A 12,192-nucleotide genomic window follows, 5' to 3' on the forward strand; every position below is an offset into this window, starting at 1 on the left:
GGGTCACATGAATTACGTGTCAAATGATAGAGCCCTCTGGCACGTAAAAGTCAGCCCTTTCATTGTATGAAATGTGCTGCTGAGGCCCAGAGGAGAAAGAAAATGCCCAAAGACCCCCAGTACTAACAGAAGATCTTTCTAGAAAACTGTTGGCTAGGAAGCAGAGTAAAGTTAATGGTTCTAATGATTTATTTAGGAGGTGCAAGCCCAGGCTGGTGAGAGTGAGGGGAAAAAACAGGAGGCCAGGGAAGATGTGTTGAGATACACTAATGCAGGGACTTCCCTGGCGGTCCAGTGGTTAAGACTCCATGCTTCCAGTGCAAGGGGTGCAGCCAAAAAAAAGATATATTCGCTAGGCCTCCACAAAGACCTTTGAAGACATGGCAGCAGGTAAGGTTACACAGCACTTAGGGACTTTTCTAGAAGGGTTGCAAGGAGGAACTGCACCTGGATGTAACACAAAGGGAATGGAGGGGGATTTTGCCTTTGTTTTCTGGCTCAAAGCCAGATTCTCACCCTGAGAGGGGCATTGCATCTAAGTCTGAAAACAGCTGGGTAATTAACAGGTGGGTGCCAAGCCGGAGAAGGAGGAGGTGGTCAAGGGATCTCAAGAAGGTACATGGGGTCCACATTGAGATATGGATGCCCAGTGGATCGTGTCTAACTCCTAGTTAAAACTTTCGGTGACTTCTCACACTCAGAATAAAATCCCAACCCCTGCAAGGCCTATCTTGCTTCTAACTTCGCCAGTTTAATCTCCCATTCTCCCCTCCCTCACGCAACTCCTGTCGGCCCCAGGGCTTTTGCACTTGCTGTTAACAGCGCAGAGGACACTTCCTCCATAGTTTCACCAGTCTAAATGTCCCCTTCTCAGAGAGGTCTTCCCTGTCCTTCCTAGTTCAGCATGACCAGGTGCACCCCCAACCCAGCCCACTTCCCATTGTTTGATTTTCTTAGTAGCACCTATCCAATCTCAAGTTATTTATGACCTCTTTATGCTTAGGCTCCTGGTCTGTTGGAGAAATCTCTCAGAGAGAGGGGTCATGCTGTAGTGCATAGAACTATGCTCGGCACAGATAAGCGCTCAAATTTTTGTCGTTGTTGTTGAGAAGGCGAACTCCCAACTTTGCAATGGCCAAGCCTCCTTCCCACCTCCCTCAACGCATCTCCCCCACACCATTCTCTGCTGTTCTTCGAACACACCATGTCCCACCCTCAAGACCTGGAGTAACACCTACCTCACTGAGCGATCATGCCAAGTGTGTAAGAGGGCGTCTGATGCACACCAAGTATTCCAATAATTGCTCAAATTTACTGAGTGCCTACTGTGGACCTGGCACTCTTCCAGGCACTTGAACAAAGCAGGGTTCCCGCTCTCATAAAGCTTCATAGTGGGAGACAGCTGAGTGTTTACTGAAATAAACAGTAAGATGTAGTCTGTCTAGTCTGTCCGGGGTGATAACTGCTGTGGAGAAAGAGCAGGAGAGTGATGGGGGTGTTGCTGTTTAGATGGGATGGCAAGAGAAGGCCTCACTGACAGAATGACATTTGAGAAAGACCTGAAGGAGGTGAGAAGTGAGCCATGTGAATCTGTGGGGAAACAATCCTTGTGGCAGGAACACAGTGCAAAGGCCCTGTGGTCAGAGCATGAGTGGAGTGTTTGAAGGACCATTTGGAGGTCTGTGTGGCTGGAGTAGAGGGAACAAGGGGGAGAGTATTTGGAGGTCTGTGTGGCTGGAGTAGAGGGAACAAGGGGGAGAGTACTAGGAGATGAGATGAGAAAGAGTTGAGGGGGGCAAATCATGTAGAGTCTTGTGGGAGTCCCGTAGGGAGCATTTGAGCTTTACCCTGAACCCTGAGTGAGATAGAAGGCATGGGATGGCATTGAGCAGTGGAGGAAGGAGATCTGACTCACTTTTACATGGACTCTCTTTGCCCTAAAGATACAGGAGTGAAGAGGAAGCATGGAGCTTGTTAGGACCACAGTGAGTCCAGAATGAGGAGCACCCCAACTTTCCAGATCAGCACACTGAAGCTCAGAGAGGCCCAGCTCCAGCCGTCAAGAAACTGGCAAGATAAGTGGAAAGGCTGGCCCTGCAGAGGGAAACGGGTCCCTGAGGGCAGAGTCCGCGTTCCGCAAGCTGCCCTCCCCCCCGGCCCCGCGGTGGGGGATGGGCCTCGATCCCTCCCACCTGCCCACTCTCCGCCCCGAGCTGGATGCCCGGGAGCCCCGCCGGCGCCTCCTCTCTCCCCAGGGGCCAGGTGGGGCGGCCGGCGGGGGGCGGGGCGCTCCCCCGAACCCCCTCCCTCCTCCCCAGCTGGCGGAGGCTCCGCCCCAGGGCTGCCTGGTCAGTGGCTTCGCTTCTGGTTTCATTTCCCAAGGCCCGGGCTCTCTCCTTTTCCCTTCCCCCAGCCCTTTGAATTCCTGGCTCCTTTTCCACTTTCTGGTCTCAGCTCCAATGTCACCTCCTCTGGGAGACTCTCCCGGACCACCCTGGCTACAGGCACCGCTCTCCCGGCCTCTCTATTACCCCGTCCTATTTGTATTCTCCAAGTCACTGAACAGAAGCAGAAAGTATCTTCCTCATTTATTCATCTTCCAGGGTCTTCTCATCCCACTCAGAATGAAAAACAAAGGTCCAAAGAGTGCTCTCAGCAGTGGTCCCCAACCTTTTTGGCACCAGGGACCGGTTTCGTGGAAGACAATCTTTCCACAGACGTGTGTGTGTAGGGATGGTTCAGGCGAGCGATGGGGAGCGATGGGCAGCGGCAGATGAAGTTTCTGTTGCTCTCCTTCCCGCCACTCACCTCTTGCTGTGCGGCCTGGTCCCTAACAGGCGGGGGACCGGTACCGGTCCGTGGCCTGTAAGTTGGGGACCCCTGCTCTAAAGGGCCTGAAAACTTCTCTGACCTCTTCCCTGGCAGCAGAAACAGCACCTCTCAGCCCAGGGCCTTTGCAGTGGCCCTTTCCTCTGGCTGGAACACTCTTCTTCCACAGCTTTACTACCTCTCCCACTTCATCAAGTCTCTGCTCGATGTCACCTCTTCGGAGACCCCTCCGCCACCACCAGCTGCCTGTCCAAACTGCACACCCTTTCATTACTCTCGTCCTGCTCTGCTTTTCCATTTCCCTTGTCACCTTCTAAGATACTAAGTAATTGCTTTATTAAGTTTATTATTGTCCATCTCCTCATATCAGGGATTTTTGTTTATAATTTTACTGCCATATCTTCAGTGCCTAGAACAGTGCCTGGCACACAATTTATTTGTTTTCATATTTCTTTTTCCACCCCATCCATCCCCTCATCCATAAGAAGAGAGGCTCTGTGAAGCGATTCCAGAGCTGTAGCCCCATTGTCTACAACAGTGCCCACAACATAGTAGATGCTCAATAAACCACATGTTAATCAAACTCAGACTCCTGTGAGCTCTTCTTCCCTTTATGACCTGGAAAGACCCACTTGGAGACTCTGAGTCTCCTTTTCCCCCGGCCAAAAAGATAGGTTGTGAGGGAAATTATGTGAGTTTGCCTAGCAGATTAGCATTTTACTTTTTTTATTATGAAAAATTTCAAGCACAGAGAAATGATAGAAAAAAAAAAGTATGTCTTCTGAGCACTTGAATACCCTCCCACCTAGGTTTAGTTTTCAACATTTTAAGTTTCCTTTACCTGCAGATGTGTATGTACATTTTTTCTTTTGCTGAAACATTGGAGAGTAAATTGCTGACATTTTGACATTCTACCCCTAATTAATAGCTCAGCAGACATCTCTTAAGAGTAAGGACACTTGTCTACAAACCACAATCCTTTTTCACATCTAAGAGAATTAAGAATTCCCTAATATCATCTAATATTCCGTCTATATTCAAATTTTCCCAGTTTTCTCAAGAAGGTCTTTTGTAGAAGTTTTTACACCCAAATCAAAACCAGAATCTAATGCAGGTTCACATGCCTATTTGGTTGTAATAAATAAATTATATAGTATCTTTTATTCTGAAACTTCCTCCCCCTCAACCCGACCAATCCCTTCTTGTGATTTCTTGAAATTGAATTTTTGGTAGAACAACCCAGTTGTGTTGTAGATGTCCCATATTCTGTTTTTGTCTGACTGTGTTTGTGTTTAATTTTGTACATGCGAATTCAACTCTTGCAGAAACACTGTGTGGCAGGTACTCTTTAGCTGAGTTTTTTTTTTAATCTCCTTGTATAATTAAACTTTTTTTTTTTTTTTTGTCTGTGCCCCACAGCATGCAGGATCTTAATTCCCTGACCAGGGCTCGAACCCGTGTCCCCTGCATTGGCAGGCGGATTCTTAACCACTGTGCCACCAAGGAAGCCCTAGTTAGCATTTTTGATACCTTACTTTGGTCAGGAGTTTTATTCACAAACAGTTCTTCCCATAGGAGGAGTTAGCAAATGAGCTACTTGAAGAAGGTAAAGTCCCATTGTCGGTTTATCTGACAAGTATTAAACTCCTGCCTACTTGTGCCCCACCCTGAATGTCTCACTTGAACTAAGCACCTGTGCTATTACCACAACTACTACTACTGAAAAAAAGGACACGTTACACACCACTCTGAGCATTTTGCAGGAATTGTTTTATTTAATCCTCAAAACAATCCTCTGAGCCAGACGCTATTTCTCTCACTTTAAAAGTGAGGAAACTGAGACCCTCCTAAGGGACTAAAGCACTTGCCCAAAGTCAAACAGCTACTTAGGGAATGGAGCCCAGGGTGGGATTCCAGTGGCATCCCACCCCCACCCTCCCACTCCAGCCTGTAACCACGATTGAATACAACTACCCAGCATTTGCTGATATAGTGCTCTTACAGGTACTACCTTATTTTAATTTTCCTAACTCTCAAGAGGTAGGCAAGAAGACCCCCATTTAACAGATTTTGTAGGCTCAGAGACCAAGGTCACACACCGAGGGAGTGTGAGTCCGAATTTGAACCCAGGCCTAGCTAGCCTAGAGTGTAGACCCCTGTTGGGTCTGGGTGCGAAAGAAGCTCAGTTACTGGGTTTGGCAAGTGCGTCGGCAGGTGTGAGGGGCCCGACCTTAGGAGACAAAAGCCCCACCCTGCCACTGTCCCACAGGGCAAAGAGCCAACCTACCTTCCCCCCCTCCCCTCACGCAGCTGCCCGGACATGCGCCCTGAAGCCAACTTCCTCCCTCTTCGAACCTGCCCCCTACAGGCTCCGCCCATCACCGTCTAGGACCAATCCCTGGATGAAGGGCGGGGTTGCCACGGGAGTGGGCGGTAGCTAAGGGGAGTCAGTAGCCTGGAGTCGTGAGCCGGAGTCAGAACTGCGTCTCACAACTCAGGCGCCGGTTGCTGAAGGGGACCGGGCGAGCGATGCTGCCGCCACCGCTTCCTGATTGGCCGCGGGTGGCACCCTCTTCGTTCTGATTGGCAGCTGGTGACCTGGGTATGTAAATGAAGGGAAGAGGCCTGGGAAAGAAGGGGTACTGGCCGCGAGGTCCTTTGGCAGGTTCGATACCCGAGTCCGGCAGGTGCGCGCCAGGGCTGCCCGGGATCGAGACGCACGGGCCTCTCTGTGCCGCCCGCCCCGGCCAGGCCGAGTGAATCACGCCGCAGCCCGGGAAGGGGGCGGAGGCGCCGGCTCCCTGGCTCCGGCTGCGTGACTCACCCGCCCCCGCCGCCGCCGCTTCTGGAGGAGTAGCCTCCACTGCCTTCCGGAAGCGAGCGGAGGCCGAGAGGGCAGAACAGCTCTCCGGGGATCCAGGCACGCTATGTCCCGGGTGGCAAGCAGGAAAGACCGCGTCCCGCGGGGCAGCGTAAAGGGTCCCGGGGTATGGGGAACCGGAATACCCGGGGGAAAGCCGGCCTAGTTCCGCTAGGGGGCGCCGGGACTGGGGGGGCGGAGTCGGGGGTGGGGTCTGAATTCCTGCGGTTCCGGATGCTCGGGTCTGCTGGGAAGGAGGCGAGGACCCAGTTTTGAGTAGTGTGAGGGGTCACTCTTAAAGTTCTGCTGGGCAAGGATCTGGGTACTGTACCCTGCAGGCTGCCTGGCTTAAAAAAGCAGGTTGGCTCAGGGGCACCCATCCCGGGGAAAGTGTGGGTCCTCAAACTTCCCTCCGTGAACCCCGTGCCCATCAGGATTTTCCGGCAGGCTCTGTCCACTGTCTCCCAAATAAATCCTGAATCGACCAACTTCCTTCCATGTCCACTACCGCCTTATACTCCCAAGTCATCATCTTTGCCGACCCCAAAGAGTGCAGTAGCCTTCGAATGGATCTCAGGGCCACCCTCCCCGCCGCCCCCCCCGCCCCTCTCCATCCCCCTACCCCTTCCTCTTAGCAGCCAAGGGGATCTTCTGGAAACTTAATCAGTCCACAATACCACTCTCCCTGCTCAAAACCATTCAATGACTTCCCACCACACTCATAATAAAAATCGAAGCTCCTTGCCTCTGCCTACTCTCAGAACCCCCCTGCCCCAACCCCCAGCCCCTCTCTCTCTGTGCACTGACCACAGAGTCTTTTTTCAGTTCAAACTCATCCAGCCTCTAGGTCTTTCTTTGCCTTTGTTGTTCTTTATTCCCAGAATGCCTTCCCCCTGGTTCTTCCATGGCTGATTCCTTCTCATACTGGAGGGCTCATTTCAATTGTCACCTCCTCAGGGGAGCCTTCCTTGACCACTCTCCAGAACCTTTTAGTATCTTCCTAGCACCATCTGTACATTTCCTGTATTTGTCTATTTATTTATTGTCTGATACTATTAGTAGACAATAAATATTTGATTAAACCATGTGAAACAATTGCTTTTGTGGGTAAAAAAAAAGGTTGAATATTGGACATTTCACATGGTTCATCGAAGAAATAAATATTAATAGTTATTATTAATAGTACTTATTCACAGGAGTAATTGCTATGTACCAGGCACTGTTCTAAGTGCTTTTTGTATCTCATTTATTGCTTAAAACAATTATAGGAAATAGATACAATTATCATTCACGTCTTAAAGTTTCCCTAAGAAAGCCTAGGCTCAGAGAGGTTAAGTGATTTGCCCAAGATCACACGGACAGCAGTGGTCCGAACTTCACATTGGCTTTCCATAACTGAGTGACTCTTCCCTCCCCACAGATGATGCTGAGCAAGGGCCTGAAGCGAAAGCGGGAGGAGGAGGAGGAGGGGAAAGAAGCCCTGGCAGTCGACACCTGGTGGCTGGATCCTGGCCACCCAGCAGTGGCACAGGCACCCCCAGCCGTGGCCTCCAGTTCCCTCTTTGACCTTTCGGTGCTCAAGCTCCACCACAGCCTGCGGCAGAGTGAACCGGACCTGCGGCACCTGGTGCTGGTAGTGAACACACTGCGGCGAATTCAGGCGTCCATGGCACCCACAGCTGCCCTGCCACCTGTGCCCAGCCCGCCTACAGCCCCAAGCATAGCTGACAACCTGCTGGCCAGCTCTGATGCTGCCCTCTCAGCCTCCATGGCCAGCCTTCTGGAGGACCTCAGCCATATTGAGGGCCTGAGCCAGGCTCCCCAGCCCCTGGTAGATGAGGGGCCACCAGGCCGCCCCACTGGGGGAGCCCCACCCAGCTTGGGTGCCTTGGACCTGCTCGGCCCAGCCACTGGATGTCTGCTGGACGATGGGCTTGAGGGACTGTTTGAGGACATTGACACATCCATGTATGACAGTGAACTTTGGGCACCAGCCTCTGAGGGCCACAAATCCAGCCCTGAGGATGGGCCAGGCAAGGAGGAAGCTCCAGAGCTGGATGAGGCCGAACTGGACTACCTCATGGACGTGCTGGTGGGCACACAGGCACTGGAGCGGCCACCGGGGCCAGGGCGCTGACTCCCCCAGAGCTGAGATGTTGATCTGGTGTCCAAACTGAGCCTGGTGGCTGGACCAACTCTCCTTTGAAAGACACAGCTGGCTTCCCTAGAGAGGGGCTTTGGAGAGAAAGAATCCAGTCCTGGGCAACTTCACCTCCGTCCTCTGGTCTCTGGCTGATGGGGGTAGTCTGGAATTGGCCCTTGTGATGAAATGACAGGGCATGGTGGCTGGAATGTGATTGGACCAGGCCCACTGCTGAATCCCTGGAGGCACAGCTTGGTATACTCTTTCCCTGATGTGGGAAAAGACCCCAACCAGTTTTTTTGAAATTAAAGCCAGTCGTGGGAAGTCTCAAGTCTGTGTATTGCTTTATTTCTGGGCTAAGGCAAGGGTGATAAAATAACCTCTAACATGTATTGAGCCGTGGACACCCAGCACAGTTCTAAGCACTTGACATGTGTTAACTGATTTAATTCTCATAACAAGATGGGCATGTTATTAGCCCCATTTTATAGTTGAGAAAACTGAGGCTCCAAGAAGTCATCACTTGAGGAGATAGGTTTCAAACTTTACTGCTTTTTGTTCTGAGAAGCAGACCAGTTAGGTCTGGTAACTGGCCCTCTGTTAAACTCCTGGAATATACTCAGCCAGGTCTCCCTGATGTGGCTGTGTGTATACATGGTGGTGGAGGAGGAGCCCCGGGCCACTATTTAAAAATGAAATCTAGTCCTTGCCTGGAGTCCACCTGTGTGTCTTGGGGGATGGGGTGGGGGCAGATGGGGGCTTTCAGAATGAGCCAGAAATACAAGCACAAGGCTAAAGGCTGGATGGATCCTGTCCTTGGAGCGCTGCGAGCCAGCTCTCCAAAAAACACTTAAAGAAAGGGAGCCTCCAGCAAGTTTTAAATAAAATCCACTCTGGGTCTCAAATCTCTTTGGGCAAGGGATAAGGCAGCTTGGAAGCTGATTCCGAAATAAAGTCACCAAGTGTGGTGGCTTGACAGAACGGCAGGCGATCCTGCTTTCCTTCTAGCTGGGGCCACCTGCCTGACAGCCTGTGTGATAGGGTTGGCCTGAGCGCCGGGTGTCTGCGCCGCCCCCGCCGTCCAGCCGCATTCCTGGCCCCGCTGGGAGGGGCCCGCACACTCAGAAGCCTGGCACGGGACCCAGGCAGCGTCCTTCCTGGCGGCCGTGGGGGCAGGGCAGCGCCCGGGGTACGGGACGGGGGGAGGGGCACGATGAAAGCTGCAGCTGGGGAGGGTGGAGGTGGGTTGGGGGGAGGGGCAGAGGGTCGGACGGTGACCTGAGGGGCTGGCTGCACTTCGAATGCGGGAAGCCCCGGCTAAGGGACACTAAAATCGTGGGGCTCGGGTGCCTCCACTCTGGCCGGAAGCTTCAGGGAGGCTGAAGCTGGGGTGGAAACGGGGGGGTTGGGAAGGGAGGGGGACAGGGGAGGGAGAGAGGCAGGCTGCTTCGGCCGGCCACTCGGGCCTGGAAGGGGCGGGCACAGCGGAGCTTCCTGGAGGAGCGGAGGAAGTCGTGCCCATTTTTGGAAGTGGATGGGATGGCCCCGGGTGGGGAGTGGAAATGGCCCAAAGGGAGCTGGTGCCCAGGCTGAGGATCCTCCGGGTGCCTGACTCCAACACCTGGTGACTCCAGCCCCTGGGCAATGGGACTCAAACTCGGTTTTAACCCAGACCCAGACCTTGGGAGTTTAGACTGAGCTCAGCAATGCCCCCTGGTGCCCAGTCTGGGGGTCTGTCCTGCCACTGCCTTAGATTCCCTGGAGACCTGACCAGTGGTCAAGGAGTCCCCAGTGTGGGGTTAGCATTGCGTTCTGTTTACAACACCCTGAGGACCTATTTCTGATGTCTCTGGGTGCCAAACTGGGGGATAATCTGTGATACCTACTTCTATTTTTTTTTCTTTTGGCTGCGTGTTGGGTCTTCCTTGCGGCGCATAGGCTTTCTCTAGTTGCGGCGAACCGGGGGGCTACTCGTCATCGGGGTGCGCAGGCTTCTCATTTTGGTGGCTTCTCTTGTTGCGGAGCACAGGCTCTAGGCACATGGGCTTCAGTAGTTGTGGCATTGCGGGCTCAGCTGTTGTGGCTTGAGGGCTCAGTAGTGGTGGCACACGGGCTTAGTTGTTCTGTGGCATGTGGGATCTTCCCGGACCAGGGCTCTATCCTGTGTCCCCTGCATTGGCAGGCAGATTCTTAACCACTTGCGCCACCAGGGAAGTCCCTGTGATACCTATTGATGCAGACAGCCTACCCATCTGTCAACGATGGTCCCATCTGCCCCTGTGCCTGTTTGGCAAGCTTTGCTCCCTTCTCGGCAGAGTCTCTGTGTACAGTTTCTCCGGTTGTGCGCTGCACATAGGCTCATATTTATCTCACACACCATGCATTTACATATTTATTAAGGCAGTTTCTCAGCAGATGGAAGTCAAGTGCCTTGGGGAAGGGGTGTGCCTTTTACACAAAAGCAGCATATGGGCTAGATCAGCCCTGGTCCCATCTCCCTGGTGCCCTCGGTTTATGACAGCTTGTGCCTGAAGACCTGCCCTACTCTCCCCATGTCTGACCCCTGGACGATTGTGCAGCTCCCTGGCTCTGGTGTGCCCCTCCGCCCTCAGGCTCAACCCCAGGAGGCCACGCTACCTCAGCCAGCAGATTCCAGGGCCCACACCATTCCTAATGGAGCCACCAGCCCTGGAGCTGGGGCTGCTTTTCACAGAGCCTCTGTGTGCTCCCACCATGACACTCCCCAGGCCAGCTCCCCTCCATGGGCATTCACAGGGACCCCCATCACACACATACACTTCTTTCCTCCAGCACCTGGGAGAGCAGTCCTTGGTCTCCTTTTCCCTCCCCTCCTTCCCTTCCCTCATTCAGCAAAGATTTATGGGTACCTACCCTACTGTGTGCCTGGCCCTATATAAAAGGCAAATCTGGCCACATCTCTCCCCTGCTCTGGGCCCCTCAGAATGTATCCCGGTCCTTGGGGGGGGGGGTCTGAACCCTGTACCGTCCAAGGCTCACCTTCTGCCCCTGTCCCATTCACTCATTCAATGAGCATTTACTGGACACCTACGGTTTGCAGTCCCAGTGTGGAGATCTAACGATGCTTAGTCAATGATAATGATGATGATTATTATTTTGGCTGCACTGGGTCTTCGTTGCTGCACGTGGGCTTTCTCTAGTTGTGGTGAGCGGGAGCTACTCTTCGTTGAGGTGCACGGGCTCCTCATTGTGGTGGCTTCTCTTGTTGCGGAGCACAGGCTCTAGGCACACAGCCTTCGGTAGTTGCAGCACATGGTCTCAGTAGTTGTGGCACGTGGGCCCTAGAGCACGTGGGCTTCAGTATTTGTGGCGCGTAGGCTCAGTAGTTGTGGCACATGGGCTCAGTTACCCCGTGGCACATGGGATCTTCCCGAACCAGGGATCAAACCCGTGTCCCCTGCCTTGGCAGGCAGACTCTTAACCTCTGTGCCACCAGGGAAGTCCAGTCAATGATTATTGACTCAATAAGCCATACTGTGTTGAAAGCCAGGCCACCTGTGTTTGAACTTCTGCTTTGCCGTTCTGTGGCTGTGTGACCCTAGGCAAGGTTCTCAACTTCTCTGGGCCTCAGGGTCCTCATCTGTAAGCTGGGACGGTAAGGGTACCTACCTCAAAGGGCTGTTGTTCTGAGGGGAGAGTGTTCTAGGCAGAGGGATGTGCAAGGGTTAGGGAGTGAGGGACCCTACAATCTTTTCAGGAATCTGTAAGCTGCTGGGTTTGATTGGAAACAGGGGAAAAGTGGTAAGGTAAGTGATGGAGCTGGAGGGGTTGGCAGGGACCAGGGCACACAAAGCCCTGGATGGGGGAACTTTACTCTGAAGGTACTAGGGTAAAGGAATCTGGAAGCAAATGGATCTCTCTGGCTGCCATTGGTGGGAGGTGAGACTGGGGGCCCAGAGTCCAGAGGGGAGGGAGGCCGCGGAGGGACAGAGAAGCCTTGGAGAGGAGACGGGAGGGGAGGGGAGGGGAGAGATGCTAGAGAGGACAGGCTGTGTGGGTGATGAGCTGCAATAGAGGAGGGGCCTAGGATGAGACCCAGGGCTCTAGCCAAGGGACTTGGGGATGGTGGGGCCACCCTGGGATGGTGACCCGGAGGGGGAGCTGGTCTGGGGTTGATACTGAGGCCAGAGAGGGACACAGTGGGTGCAGGGGTCTGTGAGGACACCCAGGGGCAGGCATCCAGGTGGCTGGGCCCCTGGAACTGGAGCTCGGTAGAGAGGGTAGGGGGCGGAAGCAGGCCTAAAGGATGGGGGTGAGGAAGACAGCAGTTTCCCTGGGCTGCACTGGGTAGGACCTGACTCCTGCTTGGCTCAGACTGGGT

At 53.3% G+C, this 12,192-nt stretch overlaps 1 protein-coding gene across 2 annotated transcripts; it reads left to right on the forward strand.

The window, feature by feature from the left end:
* The first annotated feature begins 5,290 nt into the window (after positions 1-5,290).
* SERTAD1 (SERTA domain containing 1) lies at positions 5,291-8,163 on the forward strand. Of its 2 annotated transcripts, none has more exons than XM_032612471.1 (2): positions 5,291-5,431; positions 7,110-8,163. In XM_032612471.1, the coding sequence occupies exon 2, from the start codon at positions 7,110-7,112 to the stop codon at positions 7,824-7,826; it is 717 nt and encodes a 238-aa protein (XP_032468362.1). In that variant the 5' UTR covers positions 5,291-5,431; the 3' UTR covers positions 7,827-8,163. The 2 variants fall into 2 exon arrangements, with proteins under 2 accessions (XP_032468362.1, XP_032468363.1); XM_032612472.1 differs by lacking the exon at positions 5,291-5,431 and adding an exon at positions 5,465-5,749.
* The last annotated feature ends 4,029 nt before the right edge of the window (positions 8,164-12,192 follow it).

Source organism: Phocoena sinus, chromosome 19 (assembly GCF_008692025.1).
Source record: "Phocoena sinus isolate mPhoSin1 chromosome 19, mPhoSin1.pri, whole genome shotgun sequence".
In the NCBI taxonomy this organism is placed as follows: domain Eukaryota; kingdom Metazoa; phylum Chordata; class Mammalia; order Artiodactyla; family Phocoenidae; genus Phocoena; species Phocoena sinus.